Source organism: Osmerus eperlanus, chromosome 7, assembly GCF_963692335.1.
Source record: "Osmerus eperlanus chromosome 7, fOsmEpe2.1, whole genome shotgun sequence".
Taxonomy (NCBI): domain Eukaryota; kingdom Metazoa; phylum Chordata; class Actinopteri; order Osmeriformes; family Osmeridae; genus Osmerus; species Osmerus eperlanus.
Window position 1 is genome coordinate 18,699,463 of NC_085024.1, and position 25,155 is coordinate 18,724,617.

Consider the following 25,155-nt stretch of genomic DNA (forward strand, 5'->3'; position numbering starts at 1 on the left):
TGAGTGATATATCCATCAGACTTTTAACTAATTAATTTCAAGCAGACAACAGCAATGGCTTGCAACATTTTTCCTAACTCTAGAATACTATTAAATGACTCGAGATGAGCTGGATTCTAAAGCAGAACACATGCCAGGGTTTTGCTCCATTTCAAAGCGTTGCTCCCTTCCACATACTCTCATTAACTACCCTAGACAAATCTGGTAGGACAAGGTGAACATGTCTCTCGAAAATGTCTCTCGATTTGTCATTTATAAGTTTAGCCACACGATGGTGCAATTAACGTAGGCTAACAGAAAATAATTTAATAAACGGTAAACATGATAAAAGGTTTTGGATGCTAAGCAAGCTGTATCTGACCGTGTTCTGTTTGGATGACTGTTGTTATAGCAATTTTGGTCGTGATATTTACAATATTGAGTTCATTCACATCCTTTTCATGAGAGGAGAGTATTTGTGGTTTAAAAACATTTGAATGAGTGACAGACAGTGTCTTTGGAATATGCCAATCTATCCTCCATCAGCATCTGGCTGGTGTAGGACGTGACAGATGACGCGTGTCTGAGGAAACCTCGTACGTGACCATTCTGATTCACATAAAGGCTGATTTGTCGATCGGCTGACTACAGAACAGCTTTTAGGCCTACTCTACAAACGTTCTAAATTAATTAGGCTCGTGAAAGGGGTGACGATAAATGATGATAGGCCAAGTTTACTGCAGGCCATTTCTGTGTTAAATAAATAAAGGATATTCTTCAGCTAGCCAGATCCTACTAAGCTTCAATGTGGAGCTTAGGTTAACTGTCATTGCATGCTACTTGGTAATACTGCAAACATCTAGAATTCTATTTCACGTTTTAATGTTGTAATTTACAATGTGAATAGGCCATCTTTCTCCCTCTGGCACAATAGTTGTCCCTTAGCAACGCCGCCCAGCCCTCCCCTACCCGATTCGCTCACGGAAGCAACAGGGTTCTATTGCTCGTGCTCAAAGTGGTATCCGTGACTATCTCCTCGTTCTGTCTCCGTCCTAACCACTGGTAGAAGAAAGTGTGACGTCACGTTTCCAGGGCGACGAGACCAGTGCACGTGTCCTCTATAAATTCGGTAGGCAGTTCCATTACCTCGTCCAGACACTGCAGCATCTCTCCGCAAAGGTAAGCGAGAGTCACTGGGACTCATCTGGTACCTTAAATACGTTCACATTACGTACTTATTCATCTAGTCGGTACATTGAGTTCTATTTTGTTCAAGTGCTCTTGATAGCTTAACTTGCGCAGTTTTCTCTACAATGAATGGCATGATGATGGGGGCGGGTTGAAGGTTTGGAAGGATGCGGCCCTGGCCTTCTAGGCGGTTGTGTAAAAACCATAGGCTATAATTTCTTCATAATTTCTCCGAAAAGGACTTGTTTGATAAAGTTCTGTACATTAATATTTTTTAATTATTCAAGTATCTAACATCGTCTTTACAGTAGAAGAGTTTATTCATAATTTATATGAATGCGAAATGTCCAGTGCCGAGGTAACGTTACAGCAGTGGCAGCTCGCAATGATGCATATTGCGGAAGAACCGGCTGCGAGAAACTCCTGAAACAATTCGTAGCTGATCATATTATTAAACAATATCCTGTGGATATCCTATCCTGTGGATGGTAGTTGTAGGCTACAGATGCAAGTGGAAATGGTTAAAAATGTTTACAGGAAAGAGTTTATGCAGCTACGTGCCTCACTACCACCTTCCTATGAATTCTTGTCTTGCGTCAGTCACAACATTCTGGAAAGTACTGTAGGTTTAGAAATTGTGACTGAATATTAATACATGGGCTATTACGACTTAGCCTAAATCGTGTCAAATAGGATGTACTAGAAGCAGGCCTACTCTCAATTTCTATCTGCTTCATAATATGGTTATGTAGTTTACCGGTTTTACACGTAAGAAATTAAGATCGTTGTGTTGAATAATCTATAGCCTGGGCATATAGACTACAACAAATTGTTCGAACAGAATACGACTAAAAGTAACAGATTCCGGCCCGTCTGGTCGTCATTAGGCCGCTGCTGAAGGTCGTATCACACTTAAGGTCATAAGCTCGTCCGTAGCCATAAACATCATACTCTCCTCATATTGTAATTTAGGAAATGTTGTAATATTGATGATGATACTATATTCGACAATCTTGCAAGAAGAGGTCTAAATGAATGAAAATGGGCAACCTAGTAAATGCGTGTCATTGTTGGGAAGTAATTTGCATTCCCTGATGACAGACCTATCTATTCAACTTGACCTAAGGTGCGCAGAGTCGAGTTGCCTTCGCGCAGGTTTCACTGCAACAGAGCTGTATGTGCTGGTGATATGGTAGATTTAGACTAGCTGGTGTATTTCCCTTAAAAAAAAAGTACTCTGAATGTGTATACAAAATCCCCCTCTGACTCAGTTCCTTCTTACAATCTCTATGTGTGAGCTTATGCACATCCCAATGCCCTTATATGGCACAAACTCTCCATCACTTTGAGGTTGCCATGGAGACTGTCCTCTCCATTTTATTTTACCCTCACGATTGCACTTGACATACTATAACTGATGCATTGTGAATAGAACTGTGTGGTAGCATAGCTAACCTCCAGTTTTCAATTCACAGCCATCAGGATTCCTTTTTCTCAAACTTGTAGGCCCAAATGTTGCTCCTAAGGGGGTGGGGATATGGGGCTGGGCCACTGCAGTGTGACACTGCAACTTATTGAATCATGCATGTTGTCCAGAAAAGAAGAGGGGGTGTGTCAATATGTCTGGGGAGCCAAGGTTACTCTGCATCAGGTTACTGTGCTCCAAACCACACCACAGATTGTTGCTAGCTAGGCCTTCACAGCAGCTGACAAAGGCAATAGAAGCTCGGCTATAGACAGGATTGTCCATTTTATTTCAATTTAATGGACAATAAGTCTTTATCTTCTTATTTTATCTAGTGACATGGTTTGTGATTGTAACTGACGTGATGACACTGGCTTGTTGACGTAACTAGAGCACAGTGAGGCTGCAACTAAAGCCTTCTAGACTCAGAGTTGTCTCATTGGCTTGGTGAAGAGTCCACCTACTACTGTAAGCATGCTACTCATAAATTGAGGTGGCAAGATTATAAGATTGCAAGAATATCTGCAGTAAATGAGCAGTTGGCTTGCTATGTGGGGAAAGGGCGTGGCAGCTACATGACATCTAAATAGAGAGAGAAAATACCTGGCTCACCCCCCTCTTTCAGCCATTCAACTCTCCAATGGAAAACTACTGAGCTGCCATAGAGGACTTTTTTGCGCTAGAACGAGGGTGTGGGTGTGTCAAGCTGCATGCTTCTCTCTTCCTGCTCCCTCTGTCCGCAGCAGTTTCTCTCTCTTCCTGTCTTTTACATATGCTTTTCTCCGGTCTCTAAGACACTCTCCCTCCTCAAAATCTAGGTAAAAATTGACATTCACACCAAGACATACTTACTAACCAAAGAGTAGCATATTCTTTACTTTGCTGTAACAGCCTAGCCTGTTGCATTATTGTCAGCGTATGTGCGCCCCCCTTCCTTCATTTCTTCCTGTTTGTGTTAATGGTGGCTATGACACAGCACTCTTTCAAAATGGCTGCCAGTCTCTCACCTCAACGGATTGGTCCCTGTTGCTCTTCACTCAGACTCTCTTCTCAGCTCTGTTCTACAAGTTTGTGGTAATTGTAAAAACAGTTTTATGCCTTGCCTAAAGGAAGCATATACTATAATGGGTCCTTGGTTGTAAAAACAATCCCGCGCCAACGGATTTAGATTTTAATAAAAGACGGGTAACGCCGATCAGTGAATGCCATTGCTGCTCTCCTGCGGTTTGTCTATTTTAGTCCCATTGTCATGAATGTTTCTGCCTGAGTGGGTATCTGTGGGTCTGGGGAGACTGACCCAGTTAGTGTAGGATGCTGGCACCCTGGGCTCCCCAGCACAGCCAAGCGTGAGTGTACCTACGGAATGGTAGGGCGTGGGAGGGGAGCATAAGAGGGCGAGGGAGCTCGGAACTAGGACATGGCTCACAGAGGGTGGTACAGTAGAGAGACTGGGAGGGGTGTCTGCAGTGTACCTGGTGCGGCTACCCCAGTAACTCTTTTGATTAATCAGCAGGACCTGGACTGCAGAAAGAAGTTACAAAATGGGATATGACACGATGTCCGAAAGCATGAGTTACATTTACATTTAGTCATTTAGCAGACGCTCTTATCCAGAGCGACTTACAGTAAGTACAGGGACATTCCCCCGAGGCAAGTAGGGTGAAGTGCCTTGCCCAAGGACACAACGTCAGTTGGCATGACCGGGAATCGAACTGGCAACCTTCGGATTACTAGCCTGATTCCCTCACCGCTCAGCCACCTGACTCCCTGTATGAGTATGTTGTGTAGAGGGATAACACTCCAGTAGAAAGGACATGACACCAAAGCACTCTGTCATTTTCTGTATCACTGTGGGTGTGTTGCTTAACCCTTGTGCTTCCTTCGGGTCACATGACCCAAAGGTTCATAACGAACCATTGTTGTGTTTACCCAATTTTACCCAATACAAAAACAAATAAAAATCATTTTCTTTTAACCTTCGCAATGTGGGGGGTCTGAGACAGCCCAACGGTTAAAAGAAAATGCTTCACTTTGCTTTTGTATGCGGTAAAGTTGTCGCAATACGACGGTGGGTCACATGACTGATGGGTCAGAATGACCCGAAGATAACACAAGGGTTAAAGTGGAGATGCATGGGGGATGCTCAACTAACACGATTATTTTGCGTAATTACTCTGATGTAGAACTCTGCTGTGGTATGAAGTCAGTACAGAGTGTTTTATTTGAGCCATAGATAGAGGTAGGCTGGATAACCCAGCTCGAACACAGCAGCCATCTGTCTCTGGTTTCTGCTGGACTGGTTTCTAATTAAAGTCAGCACCATGCTCTCACCAGGCTGACCTACCCCGCCACAATATGCTGTATTCACTGCCCTCACATCTTGATAGAGAGCTTCTATCTAATATGAATTACATACACACAAGATTCTTGGATTGAGTATTGACTGAACACTGAACAAAGGGTTGCATTTGCCAGTCAGCCTACAGTTTTCTTGCAAAAAATAGGGGTGGTCTGAACCAATTGACGACTGAAGAGAAATGAACAAATATTTTCTGCAGAATATCACAAGACCATAATAGGCTTGTCTGTTTCTATACAACAAAATGGAGGTAGGGAAAATGGAGGATAGACTAGAGCTGAGGAGAAAAGAGGGATGGTGTAAGCAGAATGTCAAAAGAGGGGGAAATGTGAGAACATGACGACAGAGCGCTCTCTTTCTCTCTCCCCTTTTCCTCCCAGCATCCTCCACATTAGGGTCACCTTGTATGCTAGTGTGGCCACTGCAGAGAGAAGAGCAGAAAACTGGATGCCATAACACAACAGTAGTTCCCTGGGTTAGACAAAGGACATTTCTAAAGGATTTTGTAAAAATCGAAAGAATCAGTAGCAAACAAGGCAGCGTAGGTGGCAGCAACTAGTAACAGCTACGTGCTCATGAGAGACTGCAGCTGAGGCAGACGCCACTCAGGTCATGTTAGTGTCACTGGAGGATTCAGTCATTTGCCGGTTCAGTTAGGGCACTGTCAATCCTGGCGCAGTGCATTGTGGGGCCCTTTAAAAAGACTACAGGGCTGGGGAAGTGAGCAGATTAAGATAAGCCCGCTGGGATAGTACAGTGTCAAAGCAGTGGCGCACACACACACACACACACACACCAGACACACACTCAGGTATCAACACACTCAGGCACAGATTAGGAGATTATCAGGATCTCTAACAATACACCCTAACAGTTACAAGGGCAATCCTAAGCATCCTACCAACTAAAACAGTGCATGGTTGTTCGCATGAATTAGGAGATGTAACAGAAAAATTGCTCAAATTCTTAGTTTGTCAAATTTATGTCGAAAGCCAGAAATTAAAAGGTCTCATTCTGTTCAACAAGGATGTGAACTCAAGTCCCCCAAGGGCAAACACAGTAGCTGAAGGAAGAACAGACCATTTGGTTTTAGATTAATCTATTGTCATGTCAGTTTGCCTTGTGCTGAGTGAGGGAAAGCAGGGACTGATGTAAATGGAAAAAACCCTCACGTGGCTCTTCAAACTGGTTGACAGACATACAACAAATTAGGTTGACAACCCCACATCCAGGTGACCTCCGATAGATTCACTGAACCAAATATTATAGTTGTCCTTAATGTAATTTAAATCAGGACTAGAATCAGTAGTCACTAACATCCAGACTGGTTTAATTGAACAATATGCCAGACAAGTTGGAAACATAAAAACGATCAGGGTTGACTTTCCAAAGTGCTACATTGATTGGTGTTCTAGCCCACAGGCTGTTTCCCTACCAGTCTGACATTCAGAGACATAGACCATATTATCTGATAGTTCTGTATGCCCTATGGATTGGATGGGTTTAGTTCAGTCAACCATTTTCAGTTCCTGTCTGGGGTAAGGCTAAAAGAGGATACAAACTTCATCCATGGTCCCTGTCTGGCTAGAGCTGCCTAAGAATGCTATAGCCTATTATTCCTTTTGCCATCAGTTTACTAGGGATTCAATATCCTTGATAAAGGTTGGACCACTAACCTACAGTAGGCTTGGACTGGGCCGGCTCTCTCTCACTAGGCCTGTAGACAGGTTGAGCCATTCATGCTATTCACTGCAATCAGTTTGGGTCAAGCATAGAGGTAATTGTAATCCTTGATGTTTACAACATAAGTAATTTAGGCTTCTTTGAAATGAAGGTGTGTTCCCATGTGCTGTAGATCGGTTGTACCAAATCTCTGAAGACAAAATTGTGTTATTATTGAATGTCAACCACAGTAGTTTGTTGTATAAAGGGAATAGGGAAGGGCGAAGGCATGAAATAAGGAAGGTAGTATTTCCTGATTATTGCAACAGTAGCATTTGTTGACAAAGGGATGGGAGCCTAAGATATACCTGAATTTTCTATAAATCAGCTCAGTAGGGATTACCCTCCAGAAAAAAAATGTAAAAAATGTCCTAACATTTAACTACGAAAAATGATCACATGAACATTTTGAAGAACTAATTTTAGAAGAACTAATCTATCCCCTGACTTATTTCGGTCACAGTTAAGATTATGACTAGGGTCAACTACTCAGACTTAGATTGCCCGTATACATGGAGGTTATAATACAGTTCTCCAAATATCAGAAAGCGGGAAATGTCTCATGTCTACCATAATGCGTTCTACGAGGTCCACTTCCTGTGTTCCTGCTGGACCTTTTCCTCCCTGTCATGTGACCCATCCTTATATGGAAGGGGAGGTCACATACTTGACTCTTGTCCAGCCCTTCTTTTTGTTTAACTCTTGTTCAGCTTGTGCTCTCTTGCTTTCTTACTCTTACATAATACACCCACTACCCCTCTCTACATGCCAAGCATGGCTACTAGGTAGACAGACTCTACAACAGCACACAGGCTACAGCTTGCCCTTAAGATAAGAGTAGGAATCCCAATACTGCTGCACTCTGAACACGATTAGACTGGATTCAGCACAGGCTGTGGCCTCACAAAGATGGTGCTTACTTTACAGTTTAAGTGAAGAATTTGACATCAGACCAAGTATGATGTGAATTGAGAACAAATCTGGGTTTTCTATGTGCAGGAAGACTGAGATTAATTTATCCAAACAGGTTGAGACAAGCTAACGGTGAGTGTAGAGGCCATAGCAAATGTATCCCACTGTCTCCTGGAGCTGCAGAATGGAGCGTATCTGATCTGACATGTGAATGGGAACCCAGAGCGGACTACAGCTCTTAGCCTCTCTGACTGGCCTGCTAAGCAGACCTGCAGACAATAGCCTCCCCAGCCAAATCGTTGCTAAGTTACACTCTGGAACCTAGCCACACCCTGCACACAATCCAGCCTCAGCCCCCAGCTACACCCTCAATTCCCTCTCCCCCTCCGAACTCACCCAACCCCAACCCTGCCTCACACCAAACCCATCTAGTGTCTGCAACACCAGGCTACCTAGTTTAACTGACACTAGTTGCAGCTAATGTTACGTAAATTAGTAAAGGACAGTGTGACACCACTTTGTTGCTGAAACAGAAAGTTTTTTGCAACAGTGGGAGGTTTGGAAGACTTGTAAGAGTTTGATTTCCTTCAAGATCAGTATGACAATTACCCTCAGCCCTCTCACCCTAATTTTGCTGGTATTGTTGTCCGTGTACTGTGCCATTTTTGATAATCTTTTTGGTATTATTACAGGTTCACAACTGCAACCCAATCAACAGCAACCATGTCAGACCTTTGTGTTGGAATCAATGGGTAAGCAGCTCAACTGTAACACATACTTAAAATGCCTCAAATTTCTTCCTCGACTCAGTGTAAATATGCAAGCACTTGCGCTGACAGGATCAGAAACGGATTGCAATACACATTCACCCCCTGTGGGCATTATAGGTATCAACCCCCAATGCACAAATCTAGACACTCCCAAACAACTCCCTTATTACCGATAGTTCCCTCAAAACTCGTACCCAATGTAACTAATGTCCTTTCCTGCCCCCTCCAGATTTGGCCGTATCGGCCGCCTGGTCCTGAGGGCCTGCCTCCAGAAGGGCATTAAGGTTGTGGCCATCAACGACCCCTTCATCGACCTGAAGTACATGGTGAGTGATCACTTAACTACAACCATTAACTGTAACACATACTACGCAAAGGGCTCAAACACGACTCAAGGCAGGGTATATTTCAAAAGAAGTCTTTACTTGCAAGGGTTCGTTACACGGCAAGGTAGTCAGTCATACAGGTATACAATCCAAAATGGAAAAGGTCAAGGAGGTCCAGGAACACAGCAGAAATCAGTAAATCCAGAGCAAACAAATCCAAATGGAGTAAGCAAAAGGAAGAGTCCTGCAAATAAAGCAGGATTAAGAAAACACAAGGATTCAGACTCTAGTAAATAACGCTGGGCCTCCAGACACACAGGTGCTAAGACAAACTGGCACAGAGGGGCCGAAACGCTCGGGCTAAATACACTGGGAAGGGAGGGATAACGAGGGACAGGTGAAACTAATCAGGGCGTGGGATGACAGTCACACAGACAGGAACACACAGGCAGGGCAGGAGGTGGAGACAAAAGGAAAGGCGAGTATTTCAAAATAAAACCGGAATGAGAATAAAATACATGACTAAAAGAAAACACAACTTAGGGAGCAAGGCAGGAGGTAAGATGAATGTATACTGACACCAGAACTCTGCTTTGCCCTGCCCCAGGTCTACATGTTCAAGTATGACTCTACCCACGGCCGTTACAATGGCGAGGTGCGCGAGGAGGGTGGCAAGCTGATCGTTGATGACCAGGAAATCTCAGTCTTCCAGTGGTGAGTGGAGTCTAGTTCCACTTATCTTCTAAAACATGTATCTACACAGTGCTGATAGCAGCGAGCATGGTCGGGGAAGTGATTGACACAACACTTACATACACACTTACATACACACTGCCCTCTCACCCATGTCCTCCTAACAATGTCATTTATCTCATGCCCCCTCGCAGTTTGGTTGTTCATTTTGTCACAATCACATGTATCAGAGCATGGGTCCAACTTTTGGGAGAAATAATGATGAACTCTTTGCTGCCCTCTGTCTCTCTCTCTCTCTCTCTCTCTCTCTCTCTCTCTCTCTCTCTCTGTGGTTCTCTTTCTCTCTGTCTCTCTCTATTCCTCTGCACCAGTATGAAGCCTGCTGAGATCCCCTGGGGAGATTCTGGGGCCGTGTACGTAGTGGAGTCCACCGGAGTGTTCCTCAGCGTGGACAAGGCCTCTGTAAGTACCCAGGCTAACACACACAGCCACGTGAATATATTTTCTAGTATTTATCCTAGTATTTATTATGAGAAACAGATTGCATGACATATGGACAGACTAAAAGGGGGAGGAGCCTATGAGAGGACATGTATACACAGTTGCATACATGCAAAACATAACGTATTCTTTGTGTTTGGTTTTCGCTTTGTTTCTGCAGTCTCACATCCAGGGTGGAGCTAAGCGTGTGGTGGTGTCTGCCCCCTCCCCTGACGCCCCTATGTTCGTGATGGGCGTGAACGAGGACAAGTACGACCCCTCCAGCATGAACATCGTCAGGTACGTTGACAAATGCCGCCATACAGCAGCAGTACGTGATGTTGTTTGTCAGATCCAACAGCAAGCAAACTTCCTAGTACAGTGTCTATTGTGGACAGTGGATAATGTGATTAGAGTTGGAAAGAGATTGTTTGTGTTAATTTACAGCAACGCATCCTGCACCACCAACTGCCTGGCACCTCTGGCTAAGGTCATCCAGGACAACTTTGGCATTGAGGAGGCTCTTATGGTGAGGCCATCTGTCTGTAAATGTTAAATGTGTCTCTTGCCTGTTAACTTTGCTTGTCTGTAAATCTTTTTTAACCTGTCTGTGTCTGTTAACCCATTTGCCCTTTCTTATAGACCACAGTCCATGCCTACACGGCCACCCAGAAGACAGTAGATGGGCCGTCTGCCAAGGCCTGGCGTGATGGGCGTGGAGCCCACCAGAACATCATCCCTGCATCCACTGGCGCCGCTAAGGCCGTGGGCAAGGTTATCCCCGAGCTCAATGGGTCAGTACCCAGCATGCACTGCTCACTGGCTGAGAACAGCCTGAGTGCAGAAGACAATGAAATCAAATGTGTGGTATCTCTATGAAGAGAAAATCTAGACATTCTGTCACATGTGAGTTAGTTTACCATACTATCTGCATCATGCTAACATATAGCTTTTTCCACTCTGCAAAACAGGAAGCTTACCGGCATGGCATTCCGGGTGCCCGTAGCTGACGTTTCTGTGGTGGACCTGACCTGCCGTTTGACCAGGCCCGCCAGCTACGCTGCCATCAAGGAGTCTGTCAAGAAAGCTGCTCACGGACCCATGAAGGGCATCCTGGGATACACTGAGGACTCTGTGAGTTGCTTATCAGTCTGTGACTGGAAGAACAGGCCGATTTTACTGCTTTGTCCCCAGCTTGTAGTTTATGTAGGTATATTTGATGTTTAATAGTAAAAGAATATATAGAAATATACAAGAGAGGAATGTAAAGGACAAGAGGTGACTGCACTCAATTACATATCAAAGTAAGTGGTGCAAGTATTTTTGCTTTAATTTTTTCATTTTTCTCTGTAGGTGGTTTCCTCTGATTTCATTGGAGACACTCACTCCTCCATCTTTGATGCCGGAGCCGGCATCTCTCTGAACGACAACTTTGTCAAACTTATTTCCTGGTGAATGCCACACTCACCTTACACTAAAATATAAAGTATTCCCAATGTATTTTAACTTTCACTAATCATTCTCTCCTCCTCTCTCTACCCCCCCCCCCCCCCCCCCAGGTACGACAACGAGTTTGGCTACAGCCACCGTGTAGCTGACCTGTTGCTGTACATGCATTCCAAGGAGTAACTTCTTGCCTAGCCCACTCTGCAAGAGCAGAAGCCTGCAAAGGGACCATCCTCACCCTCTTTTACACACAGTCCCAGCATAGTCAAGCCACAGTGTCACACCCTATAAAACCCCCAGCCCCCACTCTTTACAAGGCTGTCAGATGTCTAGTAGGAGGCTGTGTGTACGAGTGTTTGTTTTTCCTTTATGAAACAGTCCATCTCTGAATGGTTTTGACTTGACAGTATTTGTTTCTGTGTCTCCCCTAAGCATTGCTATGCTAGTCTTCATACTGGGTGTTACCATGTACTATTGGTGTTAAATGATTACAGTTCTAGAGAGAAACTAGTTACTGTAATTCAGCTAAAAATAACAAATAAACATGAAAAATCTTAAATGTTCTTGTTTCTGTGTTGTGTTTTTACATTTCTCTCATAATTATAAGAAGACCAAGCCATAAAGCAATGATTCCATTCTACTAAGGAAGACTCAAGCCCTCATAAATGGCAGCAAATAGAGGTCAAAGGATTAAACCCTTATGATCATTAGGTGTGTTCGACTTCATGTAGCGCCGGCAGTCAGGCGGCTGCAGGGCGGCTGCAGCCGCCTGACTTGAAGCTGAGAATGCCATTGGCTGCTTTAAGTCAGCCGGGCTGCAGGCGATGCATGAAGTCGAACACAGCTATTGTAATCGGGATGATGTAATGGTTAACGACCATTCATTTGAATCAGGTGTGTTGAAGCAGGGAAACATCTAAAACATGCAGGGCAGGGGGTCCCGAGGACCAGGATTGAGAACCACTGGTATAATGGACCATGCACCATGCACATACATTTAGTAAAGCACTTTTGTTTACCCACCACAACTGTATATTTGTGGAAAATTATTGTATATATGTTTGAGTGTCTACGTTGTACACCATTTAGAATTGTTGTAGTTGAGTTAAGTGAATTTAGTTTGTGTTTTATATAATGTATAATACCAGATATTACTTGCTGCGTGACTACCGGAACCTTCATTTGGCAGAATCCTTAAACGGAATTCTTTCCACGGGGACCTCTGACAACTTCCGTTACACAAATGCAACGAGTTTGCTGTCATATCTAGCCAGCGGGTTAGATAGCATACTTGTGTTAGCATTGAAGAGGTCATTCATTCTGTCAGCGTAAGTAACATTTCATGATTATATACAGATAATAATTGAGCAGAGGTCATTTTTGTTTGATGGACAAAATGAATGATTGGAACATGACAGACTGTAGGGTCTAAAGCAAAACTTGGCTAGCTAGTCAGTACCAAACCCCGGTGGCAGGTGGACAGTGCGATTAAAATTATAGCTAGCTAGGCAGCAGCTAACGTAACGCGCCTTGTTAGCTGCATCTACGTGTGCCTTTTTGCCTATTTTATTTGAATGTCATGATTTGTTAAGATTGTAATTTCTAAATTACCTTTTTTCTACCTTAGCTAACCTGTGCTAACGTTAGGTAGTTCAACAAGGCTTAGTACTAAACTATCTGGCCCAGACTAGCCAACTAGCCAGTAAAAACGCAATACACTGACAGGATATGGATTTAACTAGTTTTCATTTCTTCTCTTAAGTGTAATCAATCTTCTTTGAACAGCAGTGTCAAAGAAAAACACATACCAGTGCTGGACCATTTGAGATCATGACGCTCTTTCATTTTGGAAACTGCTTTGCCTTGGCTTACTTCCCCTACTTCATCACCTACAAGTGCAGTGGATTGTAAGTGTTGAAAACTGATCTAAGCAACTGCTTAATTGTTGGATTATAATTTCTCAGTGTTCCATTGTCACTATTATATGTTACATAATCGTCTAGTTCTAATTCAGGGGTTGAAAGATTTGATCTGTACTGATAATCAAATTTGAAATGTCAGCAGTTTGGGAGTGGGCTGTACTAATCCTTTTAGGGACTGCGGTGGGGGTACCATCTCCCCCACTAATACTCTTTAAACAACCATGTGACATTAAGTGGTTCTGGGTATTGCAGACTAATAGATTATGCTTATACTGCCATAATTTCTCCACATGGTAATATCACTATTATTATTATTATTGAACAGATTATGTAAGTATATTGTATTATTCTTTCAGATCAGAATACAATGCTTTCTGGAGGTGTGTACAGGCGGGAGCAACCTATCTGTTTGTCCAGCTATGCAAGGTGGGCTGCCCTTCTGTGTGGATGTGTGTGTTAAAAAGAGAGAGGAACAAGAATGATGGAGATAATTAAATACACTGTTTTGTGACTTTTTTCCTTTCTGCCACTCCACCGTCCTGTGTTCCAGATGCTGTTCCTGGCTACATTCTTCCCCACCTGGGAGGGAGGGGCTGGTGTCTATGACTTTGTTGGGGTAGGTGAGGTTCAGGTGGCAAATTCACACTAAAATGACTTGGGAATGTGTCAGTAACCTATCATTGACTGCGAAACAAAAAATGTTCTTTTAACACTGTGTGTGTGTGTGTGCAGGAGTTTATGAAAGCTACAGTTGATATGGCCGACCTGCTGGGTCTCCACCTGGTCATGTCCAGGAATGCTGGGAAGGGCGAGTACAAGATCATGGTGGCCGCTATGGGCTGGGCCACTGCTGAACTAGTCATGTCAAGGTAGCGCCATCTGTCTCTTCTCATGCTATGTATGTGTTTCTTTCTTCTGTTTTCTCCCTCTTACTCTGCTGTTTTTTCCTTTTCCTCATTTTTAAAAGTTGAGATATTAAATATCCTCACCTATTTCTCGTTTATTTGCTCCATCTCCCAGGTGTCTGCCTCTGTGGGTCGGCGCCCGAGGTATTGAGTTTGACTGGAAGTACATCCAGATGAGCTTCGACTCCAACATCAGCCTGGTGAGGCCTTTTGATCTCTTAACAGCACCTCATCAGTCTCTCCTTATGAAAAGTCAGGGTCGGTTTAAATTTGACCTGTTGACCTCTGCAGGTGCATTACATCGCCATGGCAGCGGTGGTTTGGATGTTCACACGGTACGACCTACCCAAGACCTTCCGTCTGCCTGTGACAGTGCTGCTCGGGCTGTGTGTGTACAAGGCCTTCCTCATGGAGTAAGTACCACACACACATTCAAACGCAGAGAAACATTTACATATTTAATGTAGATGGGTAGTCATGTATATGGTTTGAACAAGGACTGGGTTTGACATGTAACATTTTTAGGAATAGTGAGTTGCCACTAGATGGCATCGAAAGCTTTTAATAGTTTTCTAAACCTTGTTAACTAGTCTAATGAGTAATGAGTGCTGTAGGATAAAATGTTGTCCGTCTCTTCTAGAACAATGTGACTATTAGTTTAGGTTTGGGGTTTTTGAGTATTAGATAACCAGCTGATTGGAGACAGAGTAACACACACCTCGATGACACTAATAACCAGTTCAGACTACAGTAGTAGTGGCAAAGTCTTTCTGGGGTTAACATAGGCACATATGAAATCTTTGATTACTCCCACAGTGCTCACTTTGTCTCTCTCCCCCCCCCACCCCAGACTGTTTGTGCACATGTTCCTGCTGGGAAGCTGGACAGCTCTGCTGGTGAAGGCCGTGCTGACTGGAGCCATCTCCCTCTCCTCGCTGATCCTCTTCGTCACACTCGTCCACAGCAACTGAGGCTGACCCTGGCAGCCATGGCGCCTGGGGTTGGCACACTACATCTCTGGTTCATCCCTAGTGGGAAGGTCTGGTGTGTAGAATTTTGGTCTGTGGACTGGCCCCTTGAATGTCATATACACTTGACTGGTTTAGCGGAGTGTATGGGAATGCTCCTCTTGCAGGTTCATTTTGTATTGCTCACATAAGGATCATGGATATGATCCTCAAAACATTTCCTTATTTTTTTTTACCCGGTATATCTTGTATTTGATTCAAATGAGCTCATGTGTGATTGGTTCTGCAGAAGTACAGTATGTAGATAGATAAAGTATTTATAACTAGTGTATGAATATGGATGTTTTTTGTTTGTTTTTTAACCACATGATTCGAGACAGAAGCCAGTCTATTCCATGTTAGCTGAGGGTGTTCTACTGTTGTCACTACCCCATTTTCAATGCTGTTTCCAGAAGCATTTAAGCCTTTAAGCATCAATTGAAAATATGTGAATTGTGGATCTGCTCAAATGCTGAGACCAAATGCACACAGAAATTGAGAACTTATGAAGGGGAGAGATGTGCATTGTTCAAGGGGAAAGGTAGAGTTTGGAAAATGAGTGTTTGTCCTGCAGCATGGTGGGTAAATTATACTAATTTCTTTAGAGCTAAAAAGTTTTCCATGAGACACAGCCGCCCTCATCACCTAACTGGAGCGCTAGGATGCCATTTGTAATCTTGGCATTCCATCCGTATGCCATGGGACTAGGAGGCAAATTACCTTTCTATTGGAGAGGTATGTCCGTATGATTAAATATGAATGAAATGTGATACTGTGTGTGTGCATCTTTTTTTTTTACAAAACTGAATAATGTAAATCATACATTTGGATTAAGAGGATCCCAGGCTCCACCAATGCCCTTATTCCCACTATGACAACTGGCCTTAAAACAGGCCAAACTGTTTTTACTGTTTGGATCCACACAAACTTCTCTCCTGATTGCAACTGGTTTGGTTGGGCCATCCTGTCTGAAACATGATTCCTTAGACCTTCTAACAAGGCCTCCTTTCTGTGCCAGGGTTGATGCGTATCTCACGTCGGACGAGTTTTTGAATTACCTTTGCTGGGCCTCTTTCCAGGACAAAGACCTCTTTATGAAGGAGTCTACAATGACTGGGCTATCTGACCATGATTCTGTTTGTTTCTTAGCTTTAGTGCTGTTAGCACATTACCCAAGTCTCAGATTATATGTTGGACTCATGCTGATGGTGCTGCACTGTACTATACACTATTCAGGGCTCACGTTTCATCAAAAGTTTTGCGTGAGATTGGCATACATGGGTACAAAACGTTCGAGGGATGTGTGTGCTTCTGGTGATGATTATGACTGGTTGGCTGGTTTTTAGTTGTTTAACTCGAGACAACTATCAGTTCTGCAGAAATATGCGCCTTGTCCATTAATTGTAGCCTAGAGGGACAACTTATTCCTTCTCAGCGTGAGAAATGTTTGAAATGTGAGAGAAATACAAGGTTTCAAGAAAATGTTGAAATGAGAGCACTATTGTAGTGTAGTTGAAGTGTTCACCGTGCCTGGTAGCTGAGATGTGGGTCCCTTGCGCTGTAAACAGACAGTGACTGATTCTGACCACATACATACTGTTCTGCACGTCTGATCCTTGATATTCTGCTGTCAGCTTATCACTTTGGATAAAAGTATTTGCAAAATGAATACAATGTAAATCAAACCACCAGTCCAACTGGAATCCAACCGCAAAACAACACTTATGTAAACCCCGTGCACACGATAAACGGCCGAACTCATGAATGTATTTTTTCCTGAGCTTGTTGAATAGATTATCCTGTAGCTGGGTTGGACTCCATCCCTCAGACCTTTATTCTTCTTAAGGCTCGGCAAATATCGGACCGAAAGGTTCCTGCTTGCCTGCATTTCCATCACGGACGCCTTGTGTTGTGTACCACGGCATCGGACATGTACCTTCTATCTGCACAAGCATGCAGTAGCCTATAGTACATTTTCTTGAAACCTTGTATTTCTCACGCATTTTAAACATTTCTCACGCCGAAAAGAAGCAGACTCAACTACAGCTCTCCGGCTCTGCAGGTAGCCTACATGCTACTCGACTCAACACCTTACTGGGAAAACAGAGTAAAAAATATCAACCAATGAGCGAAGGGGCAAAAACAGACAGCTGCAAGGAAAGTCGTTTCTAGGAAAGTTGTGCCATATTATTTTGTCTTTTTTCGACACACAACACACTTGCCTCGATCGTGGCGGTTTATGATGATTTCACACGGGAAATACTGGGTCTATAATGGATTAATGTTGCCAAAAGAAACTCACTCAGCGGAAAGTTTAAAATTTGCGGAAGAACTGAAAGTTCAGAACAATGATATATTTGCTATCACCTACCCGAAGTCAGGTAAAGTATAGGCTGTAGCCTAAAATAAATATTCAATTAAACAAATTAAGATTCAGTAAAAAAATGTATGCTTTTTGTGCTTGCATTGCAGGAATAACTTTCCTGCTTCGAAGAATACATGTATAGGCGTTATTTACAACACCTTTACAACTACCAAAATAAGCCCGAAATGTATCTAGCAAAAACGATTGATTGTAGCCGATGAAACATTGGAAATAATGTTTTTGGTCATGTTAAAGATGTTAAAATGATGATATGGTAACATGGTATGCTAAAATACCTTAAAATGAATTAAAGATACCCTACAATTCCACTGACTTTAGTTCTATGGGAGAGAGATCACACAGTATAGACACACAGTATTTAAGATTATGACAGAGTGTTCTTATTCACAAGGCACCACATGGATGCAGGAAATTCTGCCTCTGGTTCTCAATGGAGGGGACCTTACGCCAGTGCAAACTATTCCCAACTGGGACCGTGTTCCTTGGGTGGAAGAGACTCGAGCAGCTCTGGTCATGGACAACCTGGTTGCCCCCAGGGCCATGGTCTCTCACATGCCCTACAATTTAATGCCTCCCTCTTTCATGTCCTCAAAAGCTAAGGTAAGAGTCAGTTGGCTTCATTTCAAACTTCCATAGTATTTCACATGTCCGTCTCATGCCTCCTGTGTAGGACTGTTATCCAATTTAATCTAATGTATACATTATGATTTAGACCTTAAGACTGCAAGATGTAATTTATTTCAGTTTGGTACTTGTGATCCATTACTGCTTTGCAAACTTGCCATATGAGATGTGTAATACATTATCTATTTTACAGTATACGTTTGACCAGCTGTGAGTCTTTATGCTACCCACCTCGTCCCTCTAGGCTATCTATGTCACCAGGAACCCCAGAGATGTCTTGGTGTCCTCATTCCACTTCCACAAGATGGCCAACTTCCTGGATGATCCAGGGACTTTTGATGAGTTTCTGGAAAAGTTCCTTTCTGGAAAAGGTTAGTACAGAAGGCTGTGCTTACTCTTCTAATATAACATTCTACAACTGTATTTGATTTAGATTTTTCTACCCAAACTGTTTTCATGTGCACAGTCATGTTTGGGAAATGGACTGAGCATGTGAAGAGCTGGAGGAAGGCCAATTTGAGGGACAGAATCCTGTTTGTCACCTATGAAGAGATGGTTCAGGTGAGGAATTTACTTACCTAAGAGTTACTAGTCAGCAACCCTGTCTTTCAGCCCTTTGTCTCTCTGCCTATCTCCATATTTCCCTCCATGCCCAAGTCTCTCTAGTCACTCCATATCCATGCCCATCTACCTGTCCATATTCAAGTCTGTCTCCCTGACTGTCTGCAGGACCTGCGGGGCGTTATCAGGCGTTTCTCATCTTTCCTGGGTCAAGACCTGGATGAGGAGACAGTGGAGCGTGTGGCCAACCATTGCTGCTTCAGCAATATGAAGACCAACATTATGTCCAACTACTCTCTGGTTCCGCAGGGAATCATGGACAGCAGCAAGTCTCCCTTCCTTAGAAAAGGTACTGAAGCTAGTGCTAGATCACATTTGTTCCCTTTAATCTCTTGCCTTGTGATTTCTCTTCTATCTCCTTGTCTCCCTGGTCTCTCTCCCTCTTGCACGCATAATCTAGCTGGACTAATTGCTGTTGGGTGTTGCATAGCATTATATTCTGCATCTTACAGTAAATGTATTGTAAAACTCGTATTTGTTTTATTTTCAGGTGTTGCAGGGGACTGGAAAAATCATTTCAGCCCTGAACAGGAGGCCAGATTTGTAGCTGTTATACAACAGGAAATGGCTGGAATTAATATTACATTCCCTTGGGATCAGGAGTAAGCGGAAGACATGCGGCTGGGATGGTCTTTGGGCCTATAACTAATAACACTGACAAGAGTAACCAGTATTTAGATGTTCTCATTCTGATGATTAGAGGACATTTTTATCATTTGGATAACTTTTTTTGTAGATATAATTAAGATAATTTGATCAACCACTGACATATACTGATACAACCATAAGCAACCATATATTTTGCACAGCTATTTTACTCATATTCTTAAAAAGCATTGCCATAACTGGTGATGTATGTGTAAAGAAGCACATTTTGAGATATTTCAAACTGTTTTAATGAACTGATTTAATAAACATGTTTACAGAATGATATAGCACATGACGTTAACAGACTCTGTCACTTGGAAGTTCTCGTATCAATCTCACGAGCCAACTGACATAAAGCAAACATGCCACAGAAGATTCCATGACACCAGTCTGACAGGATGCTCCCCTAGAAATAAACGTAGTATGAAGAGCACTGTAAAATGTATCACATATACATGAAAGACCATCATTACATGGTTATGCATATACCTCAATGTTATATCTCTCCCTTAAGCCTGTTCGAAGCAGAAGATCAGATCCAGGAAGCAGAGGAAGCAAAAAACAATCTCCATATTTTTCTGCATTCAAATTGCCCAGGATAAAGGGGCAGAAGCATCCAAGCAAACCTGATTATTGTGAATAAAGAATAACAGGTGTGTAAGTGATAGTTAGCCTGCATGGCAAAACAATCTGCTATTATAATATTATAAATTTACTAATATGAACAAACTGCTGTACTATGTCAGAACTGCTTGACTTACAGGTGTCTCTGTCCTCACAACAATCACTCAACTTTGAGCTCCATACTGTTTTTTGTCTAGAATTGGCGGGTAAAGCCTTGGGTTGACTTGACGTGGCATCTTCAAGCACGTTGCACATATTAACTGAAATTAATAAATGTAGAGCTAGCTCTAGCAGTACTGTACAGTAGGCTAACTGCAGATAGAGAATAGCCTACTGTACTACAGCAGCCATAGCATTCAAACGGTATAACGTAGACGTTAGCCTACAGATTAAAAACAATGATGAGCTATTGCTTGCCTACTGTACAATGGGAAAACATGTGTACCACATAATATCCAAATACCATTCAGTGAATCTGTTTGTCCTAGCTTTGTGTAGTTAGTTAGTCCCCTCTAGCTATATTTTGCGCTACAAGTTGATACCAACCCGAACCGGACTCAGGAACAAGAACGTTTCCTAGCAACGGATTAAGCGTTCACATTTCCATACAGTCTACTTCCACAGTAGGATCAATAGCTTGGTAAATTATTAGTCATTTTATTAGGAATTTACTTTCTAGTCAAGCAAATAAATGAAGCAAAAATAAGAACCTGGCTGAATGGCTTATGCTACACAATCATCTCAGACAGGGAATATGTGATTTGTCTTGTATTCTTATTCTTTGGGGGACATAATATCTGGGATGGGATGAGTCAAGAAAGAGGTAATGAGTTTGGAGTTTAGTTCAACCTTAGAGTACTCTGAACTTTTATTAACATGCATACTTATGCATTTACAGGCACAATTTTTGGGCCTGTTGGGGAAATTGTGCTTCTATTCAGCGCATTCTGTGCTTAATTTCTTTAGCCATCTGACACAGTGCACATGGGCCACAGCACATATGTACCGCCCAGTCATCCACAATGCTACCCTGCAAACGGAGATGGACAAAAGGACAAAACACTGGTGTAAATTTTTACATCAAAATAAATAAACATAAATGTGTCTTATAGTGTATGTATTTAAGTAATCACTCTCACAGGGATATTGTATCTCTCCCGCATTCCTGTACGCATCATCATCATAGCTCCTGGCAAAATGGGGAGACAGAAACATTCTCCATACTTCTCGGCCATCTGGCAGGACAGCACTCCAGGACAGAAGGCGCCACACAAACCTGAAGCACAGAATACTCAATCTCAAACAACTGCAATATGTTCTGATTATGATTTATTTTAATATAACTGATTTATTATTGCCATCTTTATGTAGGCTACTGTACCTCTGACACAATGGGAAATCACGTTAACCAGCAGCTGCTGACTCAATCCTCTAGCTCTGGCACTGAGCCTGATTTTTTGCTATATTTTTTCTATTTCACAACTTTCTTAGAGACACAGCAAGTCTCCTTCCTACCCATACTCACACACTCTTTTGTCAATGCAACATTCCAACATGCGTGAGTGCCATCTGGTTTGGACCACCACTGTTCCAGTCATTCTTGGCTGACTCATTACTGTTTTTTTGAATCCTTCAAATTTGTTGGCTGGAAGAAATGTGTGGATGAAAATGAAAGAAAAAAAAAGCCGATGATCATACCACACTGGGGCCCCGAGTGCAGCAATTGGCCTATAGTGGTTAACATATTTATTTTGCATGTCATTTAAAAGAGACAGTTTTAGCCTGTCTGAATTAAGCAGACAGAATTTAAATTTTAGAGAAACATTTTCCAACACAAGCCGAAAAAGAGCCTTAGGCTATGTTTTTTTATTATCCTACACTACATGTGAGCAAAATTATATTTATATTTTTCTATCCAAATGGAACTGTAACCTACTTAAAATATACCGTTGTACATTCAGACTTATTGACAACTTTAATATATGTAAGAATGTAGTAGCCTACTTGACTACTGTAGCCTATTTAAGTATAGGGCCTAATATTCTTTTCGCCTGGGGTGGTTGCCAGTGGCGCACATCTTCATTTTGAATTAAGCTAAACACCCCCATCTAATGGACATCTGGGCATTTTACATACAGTAAATCACTTACCAACATTAAATTACTGCAATATAAAGTAGGTCTATATTTCTGTGCACGGTAAATTGTTATCTTTAAGTTGTGCTGCAGTTAGATAAAGTTAGCGTTACTGTAGGCTAGTAGTAGCCTGCATTGAATCACCACAACATGGTTAGCTAGCTACTGTAGCCTAATACCATAGCAACCGGTAATCTGGACCCGACCCTCATGTAACACCTGTAGGCTACTACTGTTGCTCCATGACTTTAATCTAGGCCCTATATATTATTTCCAACAAAATAGTGTTACAGTTTTTCACCAAATTAACGTTTTACCTTCTTGTGTGTCCATTTTATAGACAGTGCAACGTTATTTTAATGAGGATAGTTCCAACTGGGGTCCAGGCTGGATGGTTGTGGTCAGATGGGCGTTCTTAGAATGTTGCTTGAAGTTGAATACAAATATCTTAGGTCAGAGTCAGATGCATTACGAACAAATTACCTGACCTGTAATTTAAATATATTGACAAATAGGCATATCATTCAAAACGATGTAGTTTTACTCGTGTTTATGACATTTTTGTGAATGTGGGGAATTCACGTTTAAAGTGTAGGCTATAGTTAAATTTATATTTGGAATGCCGGAGCATGATCTTACATTTAGTCAAATAAAAGTTATATTTCAAGAAATATAATGATAATTCTGAATTGTTATGATATTTAGCATTTTGGTAGCCTATGCCGACTGCAAGGGTGCTTAAACGTTGCTAGCACACTTTCTATTGTTCACAATTTCCTTTAAGGATGTTTCTTCAAAATACTTCCGATTCTTTTCGGACACACATCGATGTGTTATCCTGGCAGTTTGTTATAGTTGTCATTCTCAATGAATTGTCTGTTTGTGATGTGGACGCAACGAAAAATGCTTACTGACATGAATGAATGGCAGGTCCTTCCTTAAAGTGCACCTCAAGATCCAAGTTCATTCAAAAATAAATTGTGTGTGCGAGCGCACGCGAGAGTGTAGGCTACAAGAGTATGTGTGAAGTGTGGTCAATGTGTATAGGCATGTGTGTGTATGACTGTGTGTGCGTGTGCCTGTGCAGTCTATAGAAGTGTGTGTCTACATATCTCACATATCTTGTCTGCCAAGATGTACAGGATTGCTCAATTTATGTTTGAACGGATTAAATCAGCAATATTTAGTTAAAGAGTGCAATGAGCAGATTTTGCCCCCGTCGTTTGTCCTTTGAAATCTTGAGATCTTGCTTGGCAGTGCCCTTATAAAGTTGGGGCGGCTGTGGCTCAGGGGGTAGAGGGTTGTCTGTTAATCGCAAGGTTGGCGGTTCGATCCCCGACTCCTCCCAGGCCATGTGCCGAAGTATCCTTGAGCAAGACTCTGAACCCCAAGTTGCTCCCGATGGGCAGGCCGGCGCCTTGCATGGTAGCTCGCTGTCGTCGGTATGTGTGATTGAATGGGTGAATGAGAGGCAAACATTGTAAAGCGCTTTGAGTGCCGCTAAGGTAGAAAAGCGCTATATAAATGCAGTCCATTTACCATTTAAAGTTTGCAATGTGAATAATATTTATGTGGTACAGAGTAATGAAAACATGCAGACAACGTTTACAATCTCATCCTCAAATATTACAATAACCATGCATGTATATGCCGTCATGTGTGAGAGCACACATGCGTACATTCATGCAAGTGTGTGTGTGTGTGTGTGTGTCTGTGCATGCTCTGCTCCCAGGGCATACGACCTGAGGGCTCTCAGCCCTACGTGACTCCTGAAATGTTCATCCAGCTGCAGCCTTGACGGCAAGTGATAAGACTAACTACCTTCCTGCAATTTACACTAATTGCCTGAGGCCAGAACCAAAAAAAAATAACAGGGTGGGGTGTTTTCAGTGTGGGTGGGTGTTTGGGTGGGTGTGTGCATGTGTGCATGCGTATGTTTGGGTGCACATACGTGCATGTGTATTCCTCTGTGTAAAGGCATGGTATATCATCATTGACGTCAGATGTAGAGAGGTTCTTCCTTATTTTGAGGTAATGGGTGGAGAAGCGCTAGCTAGTGAAACAGACAGTCGATGACCCTGTAGACTAAGCTATCTCAGCTATCTCATGTCTCAGTACTATCCCCATAGGCCTGAGGTGGTTCCACGACCACTGTGTGCACTAGTCCAGACAAGTCTGGATCGCAATTCATCATCAGGAGATTTAACATCTACGTTGCTCACCAAGCTAAGCATGTAGTCAGCAATTAGACCAAAGGAACAAATCTTTGTGTTCAAAATCATGCTAACAGCATGGTAAGCAACCTACCTGTGCGCCATATGATAGAATATGTTGCTGTAAAAGGAGCTGAGGATTTAGCCCTTAGTGAGACCGGCTATCTGTGTGTGTGTGTGTGTGTGTGTGTCCGGATGATGGCAATTAAAGCCTATCATGGACCTTTGCTCTTGTTCAATGGCAGCATCTGCTGGGACCACATAAAAGGCAATGATCAAAAAAGCCTAGTATCCTGTAAGCTGCCCTGGGAAAACCCAACCGGCCATGCCATCATCACAGCGAAGTGGGTGTCCTGAGGTGGCCAACATTGATGCCACATGTCCCACCTTCTCCCCCAGGTAGGAAGCAGAGGTATCTAATTGAATCAGCATCTGAGCTTGATAGAAAGTGAGGAGGTGTTGTACACACGTAAACACTGTATTCCCGACATACTTTTCACCGTTCAGCCATCTTACCCCGTCTGATATATGTCATCTCACAAAGGAGCAAAGAAATTTTTGCCCACAGTTAAATTACTGAAAGGTTTGAAGCTTCTGCGTGACTATGTCAGAATGCCATCTGGTTTGGCTTTGGCAGCTAGAAACTGAAACCCCTTTTGAGTCTATTTTACCTATTGTCTTCAGGATGAGGTTATCTCTACATCCACCTATTGTCAAGTGGAGGTCGGGG

At 42.7% G+C, this 25,155-nt stretch overlaps 4 protein-coding genes across 4 annotated transcripts; 3 read left to right on the forward strand and 1 right to left on the reverse strand.

Moving 5' to 3' along the window:
* Positions 1-1,036: 1,036 nt before the first annotated feature.
* Positions 1,037-11,899, forward strand: gapdhs (glyceraldehyde-3-phosphate dehydrogenase, spermatogenic). Its single transcript, XM_062465529.1, has 11 exons — positions 1,037-1,158; positions 8,318-8,377; positions 8,625-8,721; positions 9,329-9,435; positions 9,786-9,876; positions 10,076-10,194; positions 10,342-10,423; positions 10,537-10,688; positions 10,866-11,028; positions 11,248-11,345; positions 11,454-11,899. The coding sequence occupies exons 2-11, from the start codon at positions 8,349-8,351 to the stop codon at positions 11,521-11,523; spliced, it is 1,008 nt and encodes a 335-aa protein (XP_062321513.1). The 5' UTR covers positions 1,037-1,158; positions 8,318-8,348; the 3' UTR covers positions 11,524-11,899.
* A 640-nt stretch (positions 11,900-12,539) lies between these two features.
* Positions 12,540-15,944, forward strand: tmem147 (transmembrane protein 147). Its single transcript, XM_062465531.1, has 8 exons — positions 12,540-12,668; positions 13,103-13,247; positions 13,619-13,688; positions 13,813-13,878; positions 13,995-14,131; positions 14,283-14,367; positions 14,459-14,580; positions 15,018-15,944. The coding sequence occupies exons 2-8, from the start codon at positions 13,171-13,173 to the stop codon at positions 15,136-15,138; spliced, it is 678 nt and encodes a 225-aa protein (XP_062321515.1). The 5' UTR covers positions 12,540-12,668; positions 13,103-13,170; the 3' UTR covers positions 15,139-15,944.
* A 1,303-nt stretch (positions 15,945-17,247) lies between these two features.
* Positions 17,248-19,748, forward strand: sult2st3 (sulfotransferase family 2, cytosolic sulfotransferase 3). The gene is made up of 6 exons (XM_062465532.1): positions 17,248-17,555; positions 17,952-18,160; positions 18,429-18,555; positions 18,651-18,745; positions 18,914-19,094; positions 19,296-19,748. Exons 1-6 carry the CDS (start codon positions 17,414-17,416, stop codon positions 19,409-19,411), a joined length of 870 nt encoding a protein of 289 aa, XP_062321516.1. The 5' UTR covers positions 17,248-17,413; the 3' UTR covers positions 19,412-19,748.
* Positions 19,749-20,977: 1,229 nt separating this feature from the next.
* LOC134023423 (cornifelin-like) lies at positions 20,978-22,645 on the reverse strand. The gene is made up of 4 exons (XM_062465533.1): positions 22,530-22,645; positions 21,603-21,722; positions 21,217-21,353; positions 20,978-21,107 (listed from the first exon to the last, which is right to left on the reverse strand). The coding sequence occupies exons 1-4, from the start codon at positions 22,543-22,545 to the stop codon at positions 21,015-21,017; spliced, it is 366 nt and encodes a 121-aa protein (XP_062321517.1). The 5' UTR covers positions 22,546-22,645; the 3' UTR covers positions 20,978-21,014.
* Positions 22,646-25,155: the final 2,510 nt, after the last annotated feature.